Raw genomic sequence first — 22,217 nt, forward strand, 5'->3', positions numbered from 1 at the left:
TGGGCATCTGCTGCAATACTTGAACCCTACTTGCAAACCAGCCTCCAAACACCCTGCTTGTCTGCGTGGTGCTGGGGCTGCTTTAGCATGGTTTGGGTCCTTCCTGTGAATTGAAGGATTTTTAAGTCCGTTGCTGGTGTCCACCAGGAAGCTCAGAGCATCTACTGACCTACATGAGGAGGTGCAGGGATGGCAGCACTTGGCCTCGTGCTTCTCTTCCTGCTCAGGAGTGCACTGTGGGCACTTATCCTGGGTTAGCGGCAGCTTCACCCCAGCTAAACGTCACAAAGCAGTCTTCTCTGCTCTAAAATACCTGGATTTGTAGGGGAGTCCTGTGGGTGGGTGAAAAATGGAGTAAACAAATGCCAGCACTTCCCGTGGGCTCTCACTGCACTTGTCGCTGTCGGCCGTGCTGTTGTTTCTAGGGTTTAAAATCCTCCTGTGTACACCAGCCTGCTCCCTGTTGCGTGGGCCGTGTTTTGGTATCCTCCCATGGAACAGGCAAGGAAGGAAGTGCAGGGAGGATGGAGCTTTTGCATCCTGTACCCTTCGGAGGGGAGTGGCCACAAACAGATTAGTTTGAAGGACATAATACTTCATATGTCTTAACACGGGCTGTTTGGACCTAGATAAAAAACCTTGATTAAAGGAGAAGAGGCAGACAGTTGTGTGTTACTGCTAGAAACTGCCTGGGAGTTTGAGGACATCCTTCTGAAATCCTTTCCTTAAAATGACAGGAGGAAGAGAGAACAGAGAAGCAGCTCGAGAAGCAGTGACTCTGCAGCAGTGTTAATGCAGAGCTAAAGCTTCCAAAGTTGAGCTACACAGCCTGGCTCCAGAAGGCAACTTCTGCAGAAAATACTGTTTGTGATCGGGAACAGGGATGCTACTTTCAGGATCCATCCTGTAAAAACTGACTTTTTTCTTAATTCTCCAGTTTGTTAATTGGACTCAAATGGAGGCATGCGGTTTAGGATCCACAGATACCCTTTGGAATGGCCAGGTAAGGCTAGATGGTGCCACAAAGTATTGCTCTCATGTCAGCGTTGTGTTGTACACACTGGTGCTACCTTCTGTGAAAAATACGCTGGTTCTACTAGAAACCCCCCGAACTGTTTCTAGACTGATAGTGGGAATTACTGAATATCCCTGAATATCCCAGGCTGTATGCTGCTTGCAGTGAGTTAACGGTTGCAGAGCAGTAGGTGATGTGTGGTGTATTTTAAATGGGTTGCTGTAATGCGATTTATTCTAATACTTGTTTTCAATGAACGCTCTGCCTGCAAGTGCTGATTTGCTTGCTGGCTTTCCAGAAAAGGAACAAGGCCTCAGGTGATGAAAGTTGTCTTCTCCATAAAATGTGTCCTGATGCACTTTTGTATTGCTTTTAAGCATATTTTGGAGAAAAGGGAAAAATTAAATTATTTCATTTTTTTCATTGAACACTGTGCTACTTCTGCAATGATTACCCACGGGTTATTATTACTAATTTTTTGTATTTGTAGAATTAAAATGAATAGAGGGTACAAAGAGAAAATACTGCACAAAATCTAGTGTTATAAACTTGTGTTGTCAGTTGCTCAAAATGCACAATTGGTACTCTCCGTCATGTTCTTACTAATTTTACATTTGTGGTGACGGTCTCTTTTATTGCTTGGAACCCTTTGTTAAAGACTAAGATAAACGATAATAACATAAAATGGATAGAGGATGATACTAAACAGCAGCATGCTTATGAGAGAAACTGGTGTCAAATCAGAGAATCTCAGCTTGAGGCAAACCTATACTTAGCCTTGCCATCTACCAGCCTTCCCGCTCCTCTGATGCACACTAAGAGAACACCTGGCGAGAGAAATAATGTTTAGAACAATGCTTTATGAGTGTCCCTGGGCTCAGAATACACACACCCCTTGGTAACACATCATCTGCAGTGCCCAGGAATTTATTAAAGTTAACCCAAAATGCTACGGGGTCAGCGTTTTGACAATCTGAACTTAAATTAAGTTTTAAATTTAAGAATAAGCAATACAAGCTCTTAAAGAGATTTTGCATAGAATTTCTTCCAGAAAGGGATGAAAAAATAGAGATTAGGAGGTAAATCCCAAATGAGGATAACAGAATTACACGGGGATACAATGCTGTTACCAACATGACTGATCTTTTCTGAGCTCAGCTGCATGGATTTTCAAGAGCTGTGAATTAGAAAAATCCATATACGGTAGTGAAAGATGAAACTTATAAAATCGTATGTAATTAAATCCATTCAGCGACATTCTGAATCTCTTTAGCATCACCTTCTCTCTGAGCTCTGTGTTCAAGCATCTATAAATAAGTTATTTGATTGCAATAGGGAACTTCAGCATTTTGTCCTGTGCAATAAATCCATGATAATTCGTTACTAGGAGTTTGTAACTTCTTTAATGCTTTTGGTTTTGAAGAGTAAAAATCCTTTGTGTTCTTGGAGACAAGCCTGTTCTCACACAGCCTAACACTAGAGACCACAGAAGGTGGGACAAGAAGATGAGCATTGGTGTACACGTGAGCAGTCTGTGCACTGGGAATATCACGCTGGCTTCGGTAATAACCAGTAGCAGTTCCTGTTTTTAACTTGTTTTGTTTTCTAAGACTGTATCTGGTTTTTTTATTTGTTAGTTTGAACTGTGTAAGGTGACTCTGAGGTGATTGATTTCAGGCAGTTTATCCTTTTTCCTTAGGCAGAAATAGTGAGAATGATCAGACACAAAGAACAAAATGCAGACCCCAAAGAAGCCTCCTGACTTTGTCAGATACCGACTTTAGTGGGGCTTTCTTGCTGTCTAACATAACGTGTGCATAGACAGACTGATGGAGTACAAGCTAAATAGGTGGACGGTGAGGTGGGTTGAAATCTGGCTGGACTGCAGTGTTTGATGTGTTGTGATCAGCTGCGTGAAGTCTGGGGGGGCAGGCACTAGTGATGTGCCAGTCAGTGCTGGGGCTTGGCTGCTGGACATCCTGAGTGATGGGGCAGGGCGCATCACTGCAAGCTTGCAGATGGTACAAAGCCTGCAGGAGCTGTTGATCAAGCAGGTAGCCGTGCTGCCAGTCAGGTGGACCTCGACGGGATGGAGAAGTGGGCAAGCAGGAGGGTCATGAAGTTCAAAGGGAAATGCCAAGTCCTGGCCTTGGGGAGGAACAGCCCCTGACACTGGTACCAAGCTGATCATCTATGACACAGCTTTGCAGGAAGGGACCTGGAGGTGCTGGTGGAGGATGGGTCGAGCCACAGATGCGTCCTTGCAGAGTAGGTGGCCGCTGGCATCTGGGGCTGCATTAGGAGGCGTGTTGCCAGAACTGGTCCTTCCCCTCTGCTCCGCACTGGTAGGGCCACATTCCAGTGCTGAGTCCAGCACTGGGCTCCCAGTACAGAGGATGCACTGGATGCACTGGAGCTTCTGGTGGCTCTTACTCTTGTACAAGTGCTGTTTTATTGGGCAAACTCGTTGGTAAAAATGATGCTGCCATCTTTCATGGAGCTGCCCATGCATTTATCCAGTACTTGCATATTGCCTTGCACGTGAGATAGCCGTGCCGAGCTGACAGCTGGCAGGGGGAGCTGCCTCCCATGCACAGCCACGGCGAGGCTGGGGACGCGGGGACAGATGCACTGCTGACACGGAGGGCACAAGCTGGAGATGTTGCACGTGCCATTGGTATCTGATTTACCTTGAAGGGTTTTGTAATGATGGCAATGCCTGAAAGAGAAAACATTACTCTGAACAGGTTTGCTTCACTGTGATTTCCCAGAGCACTAGGCAGCGTAGAGTCTGTACAGGGATATTTATTACAACCCACCTTTCATTGCAGAGCAACATACATTCTCACGTGCACTGACGTGTGCAGGGCTTGCAGCAAGTTACTTTCTGTAATATTTCATGCTTTTAGAAGATAAGATTGTACTGTGGGTCTTCTACTGCTCTGTTTCAGAAATGTAGACTGGCTTGATGAGATACCAGTGCAGAAGGATGATATTTGGTTGCATATTTTATGTTCTGGGAATGGATATTTATATCTCTTCTTTGGCCCAGATTCTAGAACAGCAGCCAGTTTCACAAACAGCAACAATTACCAGCTAAAAGGGGACCAGAGCTTCTTACAGTTGAAGTTCCCTAGGGGGTATGTAAAGGTTTTGGAGAAGAGGAGAGCTGAGGTAGTGGTAATTTTGACTTCTGACGTGATGCTTTTCATGCTCTCAAACACTTTTTTGTTTTACCCAGCTGAATCTTGCTGAGACTATCACAGTTAAACTTTTTTGTTACAATTTTGATAGGTGAATTTCTGCAGTATTATGTGTATTTCAGTATTTTCATGCTATTTGATTTCTTTTGCTCTTTGGTTCCTTTCTTTTTCTAAATCCATGAACTAGGGTTTGTATTTTCCATGTACATTAGTAATGTTGTTTTATCCCCTATGTAAAAAACTTCATACAAGTAGAAAAAAATCAGCTGTTTCAGGAGAAAATGAACTCTGCCCAAAATAAATTCTGTAATTTGAGTGGATTGCTGTCTGCAGCGGCCTGTCAGCATTTTCCATCCATCCATCTCCACCACCTTCTGTTGCAGTGGCGGTGTGCCTGTGGGCAGAGTATCAGGGATTCTTCTTCAGTCTTCATTACTGCAAAATGGGCTGTTCCAGGGTGAAATGTCTGAAAATCTTCTTTACTGTTGACTTTTAATTAAGGTGTTAGAAAATGTGCTGCTTTTTTTTTTTTTTTTTTTTTTTTTTTGTAACTATCAGCTCAGGATTTCATGCTTACCTTGCATGTTGTTCATGCGGGACCTTTCCTGAACCTCACCAGTGTCGTGGTAAAGATTTCTGTTGGCTTTATTTAGTTACTGATTTAAAAAACAAAGAATAATTGCTTGCACATGAAGTATTGGAAATCTCACTATTAAGGGCTGATTTCACTCCTTCAAACTTCCTTGATTTGTTGAAAAAGAAAATATTCAAACAATTCATGTCATGTTTATGGTCATAGTATACTGATTATCTCTCCTCCTGCTTAGAATTATGAACAGACTTTTTTCCAATTGATTAAATACAGCTATTGTGCAGACCTAGAGCATGTAAGAGGAACTTTTTTTCTCCATACATCACATCTTTATTTACCTAGACCTAATTAGAACAGTGAATAGTTTAAAAAGATTCGTGTTTCAAATATGCATTGCATTTCTCAAAAATCTGCATGCTTTTGGTAGCAATGGTTTGGATAACCAAGTAGGCAGTCACGTAGATATGCCAGAAGTTAAACTAGCACTCTGGGAATCCACGAGATATGTCTCTGGAAGAAGTGGGCCTTGGATAGGGAAAGCACACTTAATAAGCAAATACATAAAGAAAAATCCACAGTATTATTTCAGTTAGTGGCATTGCAAGCTATGGAGATTTTTGAGGCCCATGGAATGCTTTTTACAGGCTGTGCTTTTTGAGTTCCTCTTTATCTAGTGTTGATAAAATGAAATACACAGTTGAGGCACAGCTTTGATCACCCTGATACTTTCTTTTTTTTTGGCTGTCTTGAAGAATAAGCATGCATGGTTTATGTTTTAGTGTCTATATGCCAACCTTTGTGGTCTGTGCAGTTTCTGTGTTATTAAGTCCACATGGAAAGTTAATCCTGAGGGTATTAGACAAGTGCTCGAGGATCACAGACATTAGGAGAACCCTCCTGTCCCTTCTCTTTAACATTGATTATTAATTCTGAAACCTCTGGACTCGTCGTGGTGTTGAGGTGTTCAGGTGCAGCATACTAAACATTCTCAAAGTTGCTGTGCCTCAAGGCATAAAAATCTCAGTGGATTGCCCCGGCTGCCTTTCGACTGCAGAGATCTCTCAGGTTGTGACCCGGGCGTGGAACTGGCTCTTGAGCAGGCAGAGCCCCCGGTGCTGGCCGGGCAGTGCTTTGCAGGCCAGTTCAGTGGGATGCGGGCGCGCGGACCGCACTAACCCTAATACAGTGGTGTAACGCGTGCGCTGAGGTGCTTGGTCAGATGAAATGAAGAAAGAGAAGCTTTCGTGTATTTTAAGGTAAAAGTAATGAAGCGGCATCGTCAATTATTCTTTCATAAATAGTGTATGGATTTTTGAAATGACATGAATGACAGTTCCTTAGGCTTATGTGGGACTTCTTATCAAAGTACAAAGAAAGTGGGCTTGAATGGTTAAGAGCTTCCTGAACAAAGCTACAGGAGACTAAGTTTTTGCTAAAGATTGCAGAATGCACTCGAAGTAGTGTTATAAAACAGGAATTTTATTTATTTATTTATTTATTTTGAGAGTGAAGTTACTAAGTACTACTGGAAGGAATTAGGACGTCATATTGGAGGCAGCAGGTATGTTTGTCTAACAGCTGTGTAAATGCACTTGTAACATTTCACGATGCATACTTCCAAAGAACTTTCTGTACAAAAGAAGCTGGATTTATGTCAGCTTCCTCTGGGCCATGATAACTGTCTTTGTGCCCTTTCAAACAGCTTCTCCCTCTGTTTTTGCTTCATTCAGATAGCATGCTGGGTGTCTGAACCCAGGCTGCTAAGTAGGAAACAAACCCCAAGATCTGTTTTTGTTACTGTTAGGACAAAAAGGTTTCTCAGGGAGGGGAAAATACTGATAGTGCTAAGCTGATCTTCAGAGACTTAATGTTTACTTCTCAGTTCTCCTCTTTTGAATGTATTGCACTGAATTGCTCATTTGTTTTTCTTGCTTACTAAGTGACAGTTCTTTGTACCTCTGACTCTAGTTTACTGATAGGTGGTAATACCATACATGCCAGGAAATTGAACGTGTCAGCTTTTTTGGTGTATGTATAAACATATTCTCACCAGTTTCTAAACGGCAGGAATCCTCTAAAAAATAAATCAAGTCCTGATACCTCTAACCCCAATTCCATACATCATGGCTAAGGAGAAAATGCTAGATTTCCACAGCACAGAGCAAGACCACTGTATAATATCTTGTGGCAACTCTGTGATGAATTGACAGGCAGCTATACATTCCCAATAGCTGGTCTATTGAGGCAGGGAAGTTTGGGATTTAATGCTTTACCTTGGCAGGCCACCTCTTACAGGAAACCATATATTTACTTTGGTTGTATGTATGTCTGCTCACGCTGCATAAATTGATCTATCTATCAACTGTAAAAGAGAAGCCATTTGCCTTTTGCCAGTTTGCTTTTATATTTAGTTATTTATTTTAACAGAACTTATTTTTTATGTCTGGGCCTCTTGAACTAAACAACAAACAAACAATCAAAGCAACCCTGCTTTTATAAATGCTAAATACTATGTGAGATTTTTTTTTTCTTTCCTCTTACAGATGAGAACTCTCCAGCCAATTTCTGGGATTCCAAAAATCGTGGAGTGACTGGCACACAGAAAGGCCAAATTGTATGGCGAATTGAACCTGGCCCTTATTTTATGGAATGTGAGTACATATTTATCCAGTGTAAGGCAAGCATGCCATTGGGTCAAGGGAAACCATCCAGATACTGCTAGGTGTGCATTTTGTCAAACCCGGATAAACCAAAGAAATTGATCATATATTTCTAAGCAGCAGCTTATTTTTCAATGTGTTTGCCAGACATTACAAAAAATGGAGTGACAAAAAAACGGTTATAGAGTTTACAAAAAAGAAAAAGTTGAGCTCAGAACTGCATTTGTGTTTCAGGGATGTTCTTGGACAATGTACTTCAATTTAAGGGAACAAAAAATTGCCTTGTTCAATGTTATGTAGTAAATATGCATTGAAAGTACCTTCCTAGGAAGTTTAAAATTTCAGCTGGTCAAAGCATTAATGGTAAATGCACATGAAGGAAAAGATAAAAAAGCAATAGTTCTTGCTAGTATGTGTTAGTATGAAGGTTAGATTTGTCTACGGGAAGTGCCAGCCTCTTGTCCAGTTGCATCAGGATTTCTCAACTGACGTTTCATTACACTGGGAAACCATTGGATGGTTTTGAAAGATTGAATCTTGGTGTGACTGGAAGCAATGCTCTTCAGCTGAGCTCTGCAGGAAGAGCATTGGTAGCCAAGTTTCACATCACAGCCCTTCACCACTTTGTTAGATGACCAGGATTTGTGGGAAGCAAGCCACTCTGCTGTGAGATATTTTTGCTTTGTTGTTTGCTTTTTAACGAAAAGGAGTAATTCTACTGTCTGAAGTATATGATCCCCTGCAGAAACTGGATGTTTTAATTCTAGAACACTGCGTATGAGCTTGTTGGAAGCTCTGATATGAGTATCATCAAAGTGGCAATCAGTCCCAAAAGAGCTGTGAGCTGCTCTACCACCTGTTTAGCCTCACAGTAATGAATCTCCATAAATTCAAGTATATATGTATACTCCCACTCCATTTCTTCATTGTACACTGCAGTGCTGCTAACTGTAGGTTTTGGCAGAAATTTTTCTTCCAATTAATGGATATAACATGAATACATGCATTTTAAGAGGTGTTGGAACCCTTGGCCTGTAAATAATTAAAAATTCTTCTTTCTAGAAGTTGTCATTGAACATTGCCAAGTGAATCTATGCATTACACAGCACATTTTTTTGATGAGGAAAAAAAATAAAGGTTTAATGGGATAAAATCAAAATCAATTTCAAACTTACTACAGGAAAAAAATGGTTGAACTGAAGATGAAGGTCAATAAAATAATAAGGATTTAAAAAACAAAAACAAAAACAAAAACTTTCCTGGTGCCAAAGACAGTGTCATTAAAGCAGATTAAAGGCTATGTTAGAAGGGTTCCTTGCCTCTTCTTTCTCTTACATATACTTATACCAATATTGTTGCCTGTACTGGCAGTTTGACTTCAAGGATATTTGTTTGTATCCTTCAGCTGGTTTGTATCCTTTAGCATTGCTCTGTCATGTGTGGAAACGAGGCTCTTAGTTCATGTGAATAAGTAACCTAGGTTAATGCTTCAAGAATTAGCAGTTTTGAATTAAAAACAGTTTCAACAGACTTGGGACTTTGCAAGCAACTGATATAAAGAGAGAAGGATATGTGTTCCTTGCTTGTGGCTAGCTTTACTAATTAACAGTTTTACTGCCATACTATGAACAAAAGAGGAGCAATTACACAGCAGCTGAGAGCTGTAAAAAGGAATGTTTATGAGCATATGCTGCTATAGCACAGTGTGTGACAGATAAATATGTCACCGGTGACACTTGTGAGAGGCCAAAAATTGCACTGACGTGCTATACTGAATTTCTAATTACACTTTTTAAGCTGGGAGACTCCCCAAATATATGACAAAGTTTGCTCAGCAAGGCTTTTCCTTTTAGCTTTTAGCGGGGGAGCATCTCTGATGCAGGTACAGGCAGCTTCTCCTTTATGTTACATGATGTTACGTTATTTCCCTGCGATGCATCACTACATCACAGCCCCGGCGAATGCACAGGTGGCCACATGGTTCAGGTACGACCTCAGTGGGGTTGCCTCTTGCTGCGCAGCACTAGGGGGCTGGGGGAAGAGAGATGCAGCCTCGGTTCTCACTGTGGTCTGCAAACAGTGACGCTGCCCAGCCTGGGCCAGCCATGGAGATGAACTTAGCTCACCTTTAGGCTCTTCTCCTGCCCTGGTGCTGATACAATTTGTACTCCTTGTAGCACCATCATAGCAAGAGGGAGAGGCAAATGGAAGGGCTCATGTCCCCAGTAAATATGTGCCTGATTCTTGAAGTTAAGGTATCTCTGACGCATTGACTGCCATTATTTTCCAAATTTTGGAAAGAATTCTACAGTTTTAGATTTCTTGTGTTTAGGAATGTCTTTGCCAGGAGGCAGAATGTATCAGATAGATGTCACGGTATGAGGGGTTTGTCATATTTACTCCTCTGGCTATGACATGCAGCAGAGCGTTACCAACTCAGCAGTGCTTTGCTGGGAATGAAAGGAAGAACTGGGAGTATAATCAGCAGCAGTATCTTTGATTTTTTGAAGCAGCAGATCCAATAAGAGACGACAGCGTCTGTGGGAAAAGGATGGACAAAATGTGTAAATGGATCAATCTAAACTCAGCTGGAGATTAATCACAGTGTCGAAATGCTGGTTGGAAACGACCTCTGAAGGTCTTTGATCCAACCTCCTGCTCAGAGTGGGACTATTACTAACACTTTACCTGGTCAGATGTGGCTTTTAAAGCTCAGTCTTGAAAACCTTTAGGGACAGGGATTTTGCAGATGCTTTAGGATGCTTCCAGTACTGCAGCTTTTCTACAGTTAAAGAAGATTTTTCTTGGCATCTAGTCTGAACCTCAGAAGCTTAAATTTGGGGCTGTTGCAAGGTTTAAAATCTTCTGATAGAACTGAAAAGAGTTTTAATTTGTAATCTTTGTAACTATATCTTTCAAACTACCACTGCTGCAGTTAGATGTTGCCTTAATCTCCTCTGCAGCAGACTAAACAAGGCCAGCTCCTTCAGCCTCTTCTCACAGGTCATGTTTTCTCAATCCAACCATCTTCATAGCCTTCTGCTCTCCCCTCTCCATGTTCTCCATGTTCTTGAACTCGAGGGACCCAAAACTAGGTGAGGTAGTCCAGGTGTGTCCATACCAGCACTGAGCAGGAGGGGATAACAAATTCCATCTGTCTGCTGGCCATGCACCTCCAAACATAACCTGTGAGGTGGTTTGCTGTGCCCGGGATTAGGTCAGTTGCTGGCTCATCCTCAACACGATGTCCATCCTCAGCCTAGGATAAATGAATCTGGCCTGAAGCTGTTTGTCTTTTTGGCAAGAAAAGTGATGAAACTGAAGTTACTAATGTTGAATGATGAGCTGAGATCAGTCAGCGTGCATATGATCCCAAAGGGTTTGGTTGCATTTTTTCCCAGCAGTGTCAGAGCTCAGGGACATGGCATATCTTTTCACCCATAATGTAAGATCTCTCCAGGGCAGAGTGCAGAGGATGATAGCATCACTAACAAGCCATATGCAAATGAATCTTATGCAGAAGGAGGATTTCCATTTTAATTTCATTAATGTTAATCAGTGGGAGTCAGCTGGTTTGGGCCTCAAGCTCCTTCTGAAATCCTCAGATTTGTACCTTGTAAAAAAAAAGCATCTTATGCCTTAGCTGGGAACCTATTTTTCCATGGGGATAATTATAAACGTATTAATAGTTTCACTGAAGTCTGTGGAATTTATACTTATGTTTAAAGTTAAGCCTTGGTTAAACTTTTTTTTTCTGAATGTTATGTTACTGTGTATCTGCAATCTTTTAACTCAGTTTTCTGGTCATTCAGTTTATTCCTCTTACAATCCCTCCCTATAGATCCACCATCGCCTATTTCCCAAGCAAGCACCTTGTAAAGGCAGAACTGAAGGCCATCTCCTCTCTTCAGATCAGGCAACCCTCAGAAAATAAGGTGGGGAGAATCTCACCATCTTCATACTAAAAACAGGCATTAATTCCCCCAAAGCACCCAAATTAACTAAATTAGGATGATGAAAGAAAACTCTCACATGCTTCAAAAAAAAAAACTACACCAAAAAATCCGTAAACTGCATGCAGAGAGGAGAGAATCAAAGGAGTCAATGGTGAAATAATGAGAGGTGAACTTAATATATTCCAGAAGTGCAAGCAGCCTCTGAGGAGAGTGGCTGAGGAGGAGGGGGAGGAAAGGAGTTCGGAAGGAATAAGTTCAAAGCCCAGCTCACCACCACAAGCAGCTGGTATCCTTAGCTGTCACCTGCAGATGAAGTGACTGGCTCTGAACCGCAGAGCCAAAGCTGGCAGAGGCAGGAGCTCCTTTGTTTTACCTGGGGAAGGAGCTGAAGTGCACTGTGAGCACGGAAGGGATCTGTGTCACTTCAGAGATTCAACAAGGTGAATGTGAGCATCAGTGTGCCCAAGATGGTGTTTCCTTCCATAACAGATGTGTCTAAGAGTTTCTGCTTTGAAGTTCGCTAAAATGTGGGGAAAGGAAAACAATGACTCACTAGACGGCTCCCTCAGGCTGTTTGCTATACAGACTACAGAAGGATTGCTAGACGTGACCGCAGCTCTACAAACAGATTCCTTCCTTCTGCTGTGAAATGAAAGGACGAGTTCAAGGTGTGTCACTGAATTGATGGCAGCGGTGTGAAGGTGCAACACAGCTCAGTGCCTGTGTGTTTATGGTTATGTTTATGCTCATGTGGTGTTTATCACAACATCAGGCTGTTAAGTTCTTTATGTCAGGACTTTTAGTGTCCGGTGCAGGAGAGGCTGCAGTTGTCCCAGGAGCAGAGTTGACGTGGCAGAGAGCTTCTTGGGGCATCACAGGGAGCTCAGGATGGCAACGGCTTCCTTTCGGGGCTGTTGGAGCAGAGGTGATGGCATTCCTTGTGGAGAACAGAGGAAGCAGAAAGATGGAGTTGAAATGATCCATGGAAATCTTGGTGATAGAAAAAGCATACCAGCTTTAAAAAAAGCTTGAGGTGTTCTGAAGACTGGTTGGTAAGAGCTGCCTCTCACAGGCAAACTGCAGCTTTGAGGTCTGCAATGTGGGCAAGGATAGGTTGTGTTGGATGTGCCACGGGGGAGAACTGGTGTAGTGTGGTCACTGTGAGGCAACACGTAACTGCAGTGCTTATGGACTTCCGTAGGCACAAAGTCCCTAGGACTTAAACCTGCAAACTTCCTAGTAGTTAGAACAGACCATGGTGTGTTTTCTGCTGCCGGGAGCAAGTGGCACAGCATGGCGCTTGTGTCCATACAGCCAGCCCGTCCTCCCTTCCCCAGCACATGGGACAGGAGTGTCGGGGATGCTCAGTGACGGTTCAGCAGTATGGATGGTCGTGTGTTTGTACTTGAGTCCGTACTTGCTTGGTTTATTGATACAGGTGCAGGCCCAGAGCTTCCTTTGAGACTGAGTTACCTGAATCGAGCAATAATGTCCTATTGACTTGTGTTTATATGGTCTTGGTCCCATGTGTATTAATTAACAGCATCCCCAAGAAAGGCCTTCACCTACTTTACTTGCAGTGTACGTTTGTTATTACTTACAACGTTTGATGGCGTAGCCATTGCTGTGAATAGAATATAAACATTGATTGGCATATATTTTCCTTATATCTTGAAAAATAATCCATAGTGGCGACTGTTGGGATTCATCCAGACGCTGCCAGTCTTGTCGCATGAATCACTTCCAAATCACTCTTGGGATGTTTGTGGTTAAATCACTGCTGGTGCCACGCTGCAGTGCTCGGCTGGGTGACTGCACAGACTGTTTCTATTTTGTCCTTAAACTCTCACTTTTGTGGCATGACTCTGAGATATATTCAGAAAGCGTGGTGATGATACATGTGTTTGCGTTATACAATATCACGTTACAAATGAGGTTTTATATAGAGTTCTCTGTATTCAGTGCCCATTACGATGAAATTACAAAGTTTGTAAAAATAGCGTACCAAGATGGAAATTTGCTGCACTTTGCAGTTAGAAGAGTGCACTCCTAGCTCCCTTTTTATTTATATAAATATATATATATAAAAAACTAATATAGATTGAAGAAAAACAAATGGGTTTCATAATTGAACTTGATGTGCTTTTAGCTTTAAAGGGCTGCTCTCATGAAGAGTTGTTGCTATTGTCTAGTAGGGGTAGGAGCACAGTTCAGTGCTCTGCCCAAAACATCGGTCAATGGTCAGTGCTAATAAATGCTTTATCAATGTAACTTGTTACTCGTACCCAGTGTTTATATTTTGACCATTTAAATGAAATTGTGAAAATCGTATTTTCCTCACACTGACTTGTTCTGAGCCGGGGATGCTTGCCTGGGTGGTGCTGTGTAACCAGTGCCCTTCCAGCACTCTCCCCGGGCACTATGCTTCTCGTGGTTATCGTCCCAACCCTATTTATAAACTTGTTCCCTGAGTAAGAAATACTTTTATTATACTTCTGCTATTTATATCTGTTGTCTCTTACTAGCTATTTTTGTGTATCACAAATAACTGAAATAGGGTTTTGTCTTGTGTTTTTTACAATTTGTGGCAAGCCTTGTTGACTTCCTTAAGCACATAATAGCCCAGTGCTTTGTTTTAAAGGTTAGGTTAACCTTTTTGCCAAACTGGAATGTAACAGGCAGGCTCATGACTGTAAGCAGAAATGTCTCAGAGCTGCAGCAAAGTGAGTGCGGGCGGCAGGGACAGGTAAGCTGGTATTTGAGCAACTGTTGCTTAGTGGCTTCCTTTGAAGCTGGTTAGGTGCAGAAAGACCACGAAAGAAATCTCTCTGTAATTCTGCTTAAATCACTTTCCTTTTTTTTTTTTTTTTTTTTTTTTTTTTTAATCCTTCCTTCTGTAAAATAAACTTTGTGATAAACCTGCTGAGGGAGAATGCCAGGAGGCAGCCTGCTTTGGCACTTGCTCTGCTGCTGCTGTGCTGTGCTGGTAGGAGGAGGAAGTAATCCAAGAGATGCTTGGTTAAAATGATGCAGTGGAAAGAGCGCTAAATACTTGAACAAGAAGGTTGTATTTAATGAACAGTCAAGCTAAGAAAATAAATTCAACTGACAGGTTGTGCAGAGCACTTCTAAATTCTTGGCTTCTTTATAGGCTTTTTGTGTTCAGCTGGGAAAAATTAGGGTTTAACCCGGTGTTTTTGCCCTGGATTACTTCTCCCTTTATACATTTGTAAAATCTGAATGTGAGTGATCTATGTTTTGTGTTGAATTTGTTGCTTTGTACCAGAGTTTTCTTAAATGCTTTGCAAAACGTGTTCTCATACCTTTTTATACGAGTTTCTGTGATGTCAGCTTTTTCTTAGTGTGGGGACATATTTTTATATCTGCAGAGAGCCATGGATTCAGCTTAAGTGACTCCTGGCATCTCGCTGCAGAGTCCAGGAGCTACGAGCTGCTGTGCTCTTTCTGTGCAGCTAGCAGGGAGCGCCGCTCATCAGGCCATTGCAAGCCAGCAAGGATTTGACTTATTTTCTGGAGGTGTCTCTGCCATCCCTTCTCAGTGGAGTGTGGGGCAGCTCCACCTCTCATATATATAAGAACAACCTGTTCTTAATGAATTTGTTTTCCTGAATTATTGGTCTCCTGGGAAGAATGCATTCTTCTAGCATGATATTTGTGTTTATGTATTCCAGCTTTATGTCTTATAGGTATCTTTTTATCCTAAAGCAGTTATTTAAAGGCAAAGATAAAATATTAAAGGCAGGAAACACACAGAGAACATGGGGAACTACTGATGTTTTAAAAGCAAACTATTATTTTGTATAAACAGATCTCTCTGTTATTGAAGAGGGAAGAGTGCATGGTCCAGAGGGAAGTACAGCGTTACGCTGCATATCAGGCAGGAGTTCTTCTGAAATTTAGATATCGCTGTTTGAGTCCTTTCTTAAGTGACACCTTTCTTAAGTGACACCTTTCTTAAGTGACACCTTTCTTAATTCCAACATTTTTATGTAAAGGACTTGAGCTATAAAACTATGGTTATAAAATGTTAACAGCTATTAGCTTTTAAAGAAGGGTATTATGGTCTTATCCACATGAATTAACATGTATCCCTTTTCATACGGCTCTGCGATATCTTTCAAACAATCGTAGACACCCCGATTTCATTTTGTCCTATTTTTAAATGAAGAGGAAATGTCTGGTCGCTTAGGAATTCCTCGCGGTCTGTGTGATGTCTGGAGGAACATCAGGGACAATGGGACGTGTGGCAGCAAGAACGGAGAGCTAGGTACAGTCACTTTTTCCCATGAATGAAAATGGTTTTTGTTCTGCAAGGTCACATTTTTCTTTAATCAAGCAGACAGCAAATAGTCCCGTGGTCAGGTACAAGTGTCTTTCCCTCGCTGGATTTACTGCTGTTAAATTTTTCAGTACAGATCACATACAAAGCAAGCTGATTAACTTGTTGGGGGAAGCAGTAGTAGGAAAGAAAAACAAGAGAAGGGCAAGTTTACACTTAAAGGAAACACCTGAAAACGAGGTGCCAGGAGGAATAAAAGAAACTATGAAAACTGTAGGTGATGCATGCTATTCAGCAGTTGGTACTATGGAACAGCTGAGAGGAAGCCTGTGTATTAATATGGTATGAACTCAGCTTTCTAAATATTCAAGTCCTGTTTGCAGGAGCTTACTGTTTCTGAAGATTTGTTTGTATTTTTGGGGTCTTATTTATATGTAAGAAGTAGAGAGGTGTTCTATCAGGAGCAGGCACAGACACCTATTTTCAATATGTCTGGGGCAGAGAAATCCATCAGACGTAAAGAACAAATACACAAATCACAGTTTTTCTGATAACACAGAAGAAATGTCAACGAGCTACATACTCAGCTTTTTTGAATTGACAGGATTCCTCTGAGATTTCTTTAGTAATTGTAGTTTTTAGCACTATTATATATATATATATATAAATATATGTATGTATATAAAAAATCAGCTGCCTCTGGTTCTGTGAGGGCACTGTATTCTTGCTGTGTACAAGATCTGATTTTGCAAACCTATATTCACATCAGCAATATCTGGCATAAGCATGCCACATAGCCCATTTTTCAATTTCATGCTGAATTTCAAGCGCAGCTTCTCCTCTGTTAATCCCAGTGACACAATGCCAACTGCACCTCTAAGGTTCCTGTGTGTAGAGCTGTATAAAGCCCAAACCAAATCAATGATTCTTCTCTTGGTAAGAGTAGCTGTCTCCAGATGTCATGTCTTAACTTCTCTTTTTCTAATACTTTTTCTAAGCTTTTTTTTTTTTTTTTTTTTTTTTTTTTTTTAAATCTAAATGCAGTTTGTATGAAATGGATTGTCGGATCTATTTCTTGAATCAGATGTTGTCTTCTACCACCAGCCACATACAGGTGTTGGAGAGGACTGCATGTTTGTAGAAGTCACTGAGAGGAAGAAATCCAAGGATCCAAAGCTTGTAGTATTGCATTTCTGCCTGCAGGAGAATCTAAGTGCCAGTGTAGTGGGAATGTATAACAAACTTGTGTCTGCGTTACGGGCTGCCTGCAAATAGGAGCAGCAGCTGATAGCTTTTCCAGTGCTAGCTTCTTTTTCTGAAGTGACAAATTGAGAGTAGGAGGAGAAGGGATCAGAAGTTCTTCCACCTCCTCCCTCCCTGTGAGCCCAGCTCCTGCCTTTGAAGGTCAGTTCTGAGGTGCATCCTCTCTCTTAAATGAATGTTGACTTACTGCAGCAAATTAAAAATTAAAATTAAAAAAAAAAAAAAACAAAACAAAACAAAAAAACTTCTTGGCTGAGCAGACTTGGGGGATGGATTTTTCATCCTTCTGAGTAGGGATAAGTGGGCATTTTATCTTGCAGTGATGAAGTCCCTTAGCCCTAAACGAATCATGTCCCACAGCCATATTCAGTACATGCAGGTTTATATTTTTGGACTTCCAACATGCTGTTAAACCAAGTGAAAGGAGTTGAACTGCCAATACTTCTATGCACACCCTCCGGTTCTGTCCAAACCGGTTGCTGTAATTTGTGCCTGCCTGTGGCCATTTTTGTCTGGCCATGGTGATATCTGTACCCAGAGGTGAACCCTCATCAACCTCCTACAGAAGAGTTGTTCCAGTGGGGAAGGAAAACAGGGAGATTGTTCCAGATAGGGAAAATCCCACAGGATCAAGGGCAGCTGTAATTATAGCTGTGCTGCTATGGTAGAAGCATGCAGAGGAACAACAGTAGAGGTCGGGCTTTGCTGAAACATAATACTCTTTTGTCTGCAGCAAATGCAGTCTAGCAAACAAAACTTTATTCAGTGGGACCAGAAGCATGCTGAAACGTTTCCTGTGTTCCAGTATAAAATGCTTCAAGCTTCCTTCAGATACGTATCATGCAACTTCTTCCAAAGTCTGGCAAGAATCAAGCTAGTAGGAAATAGTTCAGTAAGTCTTTTTCATAATGATTATATTGAAATAGTAGCAGAAATACAACCTGCAGAATACGCAAAGAGTAGATAACCAGCTGCTCTATTCTTAATTTCCTGCTAAAGTATTTCTAAAGGCAGATCACTGAGTGATGGATCGTATCCATACAGAATAAGCTTTAAAGAGCGCTCTGAACAGCATGTTAATAGCTTTCCACCATGAACAACTGTACTTGGATCTCCATTCCTACCAGAATGTCAGGATATCTCTAGGGCTAATGCAGAATCCAAGTGATAAGAAACTGAATTTTATAATATTTTATCTCATGCTCAAGTTATGTCTCTTATTACTACCTTCTTATTTTACAAGGATCAAGGGTATTTTTGGATAGGCATGCTAAATGATAGTAAAGGGCTCTGCAGGAGTTACTGAAAGAAATGCAGTGCTTTTAAATATTTTAATTGTCTGTTTGAAAATAAATCTGGGGTTTATACTGGTTTCACCTGGATAAAAGCAATCTGAGGTCCATATAGAATGAACTATCAAGCTGGGCACAACCAAATAAGATCCATTTTGATACTGCTGGCTTCAGAATGAAAGACATTCCGGCCATGCCTGCAGCGTCAGTGAGTGTATGCCACACCTTAACATCAACTTGCTGTGTAACCTGTGACTAGAGCTCTACTGCATTTCTTGAGAGAGAGGAGCATCTGGTAGGACCTGGGAACAATCCCTCTCATTCAGCTTTGGTGAGGCTGATGCTAGGTGTTGGGTATAGTTCTGGAGTCCGTATGTCAATATTAATTTTGAGAAGTGGAGAAAGAGCAGCAAAGAGCACAATAATGATCACAGTAGATGATCTAATGATTTCTCCTATATCTCCTAAGAGTCAACTCAGACTAAAAAGCACAGTTTACTTACAGCAAATAGGGTTGTATTACAATCCTGGGAAATGTATCCTGAATCTGTATCCTGATTGTCTGCAGTCCTGTTCTACAGGTCAAAAGAAAATGCATTTCACTTACAGTTACTGTGTGCTTTTACAGCAAAGATGTACCAGTGAACTGTACTGGTGAATCAGCCTAAACTCACGCGCAATGAACAGAATTGAGCTGCAACTTCCCATACACATGTTCCTTTAGTTGTCTGTCTTTTGCCTACTGTCAGTCACAGAGGATTTAATGTAATTTTTGTCTTGTTTTCTAGCCGAAATAAAGATCTGTTTTAAATACTATCATGGTGTTAGTGGAGCCCTCCGAGCTACTACTCCATGTATCACTGTGAAAAACCCTGCTGTGATGGTAAGTTTAACCTATTTGTTCATTGTATTTGCATCCGATGTTAACTGCCAGACGAACCTATCAATATAAGTCTTCTAGTTTTATTATTAACTGCAACTTTTGGAAAAAGAGAGAGAGAGAGAGATTGTATGACAACGGTCACCTAAATTAGGAAATGCTTTTCGTGGTTTGGTATTTTTCATGATAAAATGATGGTAAAAATCACCAAGTTGAAATGAAATCTTTTATGATAACAATCTCATTTTACTTGCTTTCAATATTAATGCTGGCAGTTTGATGTAATTTAACACCATATTAGAAATTTTTCACACTGGTTATCTAATTCAAACAGAATTCTTATCGGAAGTCCCCACTTATTTGTTATTATTAAAAATGAAACTGTTGCTGAGATAGCAATTACTAGTATATATAAAAAAAGACCATACAAAACTCTGCTGCTGCAGAAATTATTGAATTTTTTGAGTGTTCATATACCATTGAAATTTAGATAATTCTCTGACTTTCACGGTTTATTTTTGCCTTATTACAATTTCATTACTTGCACTTTTGAAATCCTAGAAGTTTTAAAGGAGTTTTTTAGTTGTTTAAATAAATACCATTAAGAATAAGAACCTTCCAAAACTCTAAGCAGAACCTTTCAAACTTGTATCCAGGTGCATTTGATGGATGTAATTCATCTAATAGGCTAGATCTTCAGCTGACATAAAGTCTCACAGTACATTTGATTCATTGATAATACCTGCTAAGTATTTAAGATTATATCTGTCAGGATGGTGTCTTGACAGCTACAGTGTTGAGGATACTGTAGAGCACAACTGATTTAAGCTGCTTACTTTTATTCTGATCTTGCGGTTCTTCAGCATTGTAAATTCTTGTACAAGTGAATGTTATGGCAATGTGATACGGCATGTGCTGTCATGGACTATGTCTCGTTATACCAAATGTTTTTTCTTTCTATTAGAATTCCTGACCTAAATGACAGCATCATTTAATAGTTAGACCTATGAACAATAGATGTTCTCAGCAGGCATAGGAGCTTTTGATACTTTATAGAAGAAAATGTGCTACAGTTAGTGAGCTCGACAGCAACTGTCTTTAATATAAGTTTATAAACTACTGAATGAAAGCTAGCCTGATTGTTTTATGTTCTGTTTTTAAATAAAAAATAAGCATCTCAAAGTAATGAAGAAACCATTTAAGCTTGTGTATTTTCTTGGTCCTGGCATACAAGCCACTTAGTGGTATTTTTTCAAGACTAGTTACGCAAAAAGACATCTGAACTCCTCTCTCTGAATATGCATTTATTTACTTGGGAGTTACCTGAAAACCCATCTGTCAGAGTCATTGGTCCGTCTTGTGGGGTTAACCTGCTGTCACTATGGAAGGTTTTTTTTTGTTGTTTGTTTGTTTTGTTTTGTTTTGTTTTCTTTGAAAAGTAGCACAGGATCCTGGGTATTCTACAGAATTTGTACTCCTGATGGAAGGTGTAATTTTATGTAAACAGTTTTGTTTGCTCTAACAACACAGACTTCCAGTAATAGTGAGCTGATAGTTTCACTGATGAGAATGCCATATGATAGCTCCTATGACGCCTCCTATAAAATATCTTACTGGGTTAGTTATACATAAGTACACCTATTGTTAAGCTTTAATACCTCCTAACATTTTCCTGGTTTTGGTGTTAAGCTTAAGCACTGTGTGTGTCATGTCTTTTGTGACAGATACGATGGTCCTGAGAGTGGTAAAAGTCGAGGCATGCCCATTCCTTCTGTTTGTTTGTTTTTATTTAAGCTGTGATAAGTTACCTGCTTACTTGGACCATGCTGAATTTTTGCATTGCATGGTTTGGTGGGAGATCCATTTCTGGTTTTCCTCATGCTGATGGAATATTACACCAGGAATTTCAGCTCATCTTGCTTTTGGATGAGCAGTTAATATTGTGTTCATTTCAGCTAGAGGAAAAGCGAGATCTGATTTAGTATTCAGAAGCACTTCCTTACACCAGGTGAGATAGCCTTTGTAGTGCCAAAATGCAAGTGTGTCTGGTGGGATCAAGTCTTGCAATTGGTGCAGAAAAACGGAACCTGCTGTTCGGATCATAATGGAGCTGGAAAATGGCATAAAATGAATGAAACTGTGGAAGTGCTAGAGAACACTGTTGTAATTAGTTTTATAGCTGAATTGTGGGCAAATCATATTTTCTGTAAAACATACTAAAGCAATGATTAGCAATCATAGCAAACAATGTTATTTGTAGTCCATGATGTAGTGGAAAGATACATACAGGAAGAGGAAGACCTTTTTGTTGATGCGTAGGGTTCTTAACAAGAAATCAATGCCTGTCGGAAGGAGTCAAGTAGAGCACACTGATATGTGCAGAGTTCTTGAAACCCTGCCTGCTTGGCTTCTCCTTCCCAGTGGGACTGGCCCATTCTTGCTTCCAGAGCAACCCTCCGAAAGCAGGAGGATGCAGGTCGGGATGGAGTTAACCCGGTGTGTTTTCAATGCCCTCATAATTTTACTACCAGCTGCCACTGCTTGTGTATCCTTACGAAGTTGTGGGAGTAATGATACCGTGCTCGGTGGGGAGGTGAGAGAGCTGAGAGCGTTCTGGTGAGAAAAGCTCGTCCCTGAAAATGACGGTGAATCACGACCGCAGCGACGAGGACAGGAAACCGGCCGGGCGGGGAGCAGTGCAACTTCCTGACACAGTCTGTTCCCTCACGAGGCTGCTGAGGCCTATGGGGATGCCAAATGTCAACGTCACCATGGTTTCTGTATCGCTTTATTGGCTTGACTGCTTTTATATGCTAAGCATGGGAATTGTGCAACAGAATAAATCCGTCAGCATCAATTGCACCCAGCGTTTGTTCTGATTGTGCTTTTGTTTGCTAATCATTATGGGAAGTATTTGAAAGCTCGTGATAATGCTTAAAGCAAGTCAAAAGTCCTTTTGCTATTGTTTAGTGGTTTTCTCATGGACTGCACTTTCTAGTCTGGCCACCACAGCTTCAGAAATATTTTCAGTCCCATAGCTTCTAGTTCTGCTTTCA

General features: G+C 41.0%; 1 protein-coding gene across 5 annotated transcripts in view; it reads left to right on the plus strand.

Annotated features, from left to right (window-relative positions):
- Positions 1-22,217, plus strand: part of HECW2 (HECT, C2 and WW domain containing E3 ubiquitin protein ligase 2) — a 197,307-nt gene that overhangs the window by 112,038 nt on the left and 63,052 nt on the right. For 3 of the 5 annotated variants that reach the window (XM_035332233.1, XM_035332232.1, XM_035332231.1), the window contains exons 3-4: positions 7,354-7,461; positions 19,070-19,164. In XM_035332233.1, the coding sequence (XP_035188124.1) occupies positions 7,354-7,461; positions 19,070-19,164 (203 nt within the window). Of the gene's footprint in view, positions 1-937; positions 1,004-7,353; positions 7,462-14,153; positions 14,173-19,069; positions 19,165-22,217 lie in introns of those variants that run through there. The other 2 variants (XM_035332234.1, XM_035332235.1) reach the window with 2 other exon arrangements.

Source organism: Oxyura jamaicensis, chromosome 7 (genome assembly GCF_011077185.1).
Source record: "Oxyura jamaicensis isolate SHBP4307 breed ruddy duck chromosome 7, BPBGC_Ojam_1.0, whole genome shotgun sequence".
NCBI lineage: Eukaryota > Metazoa > Chordata > Aves > Anseriformes > Anatidae > Oxyura > Oxyura jamaicensis.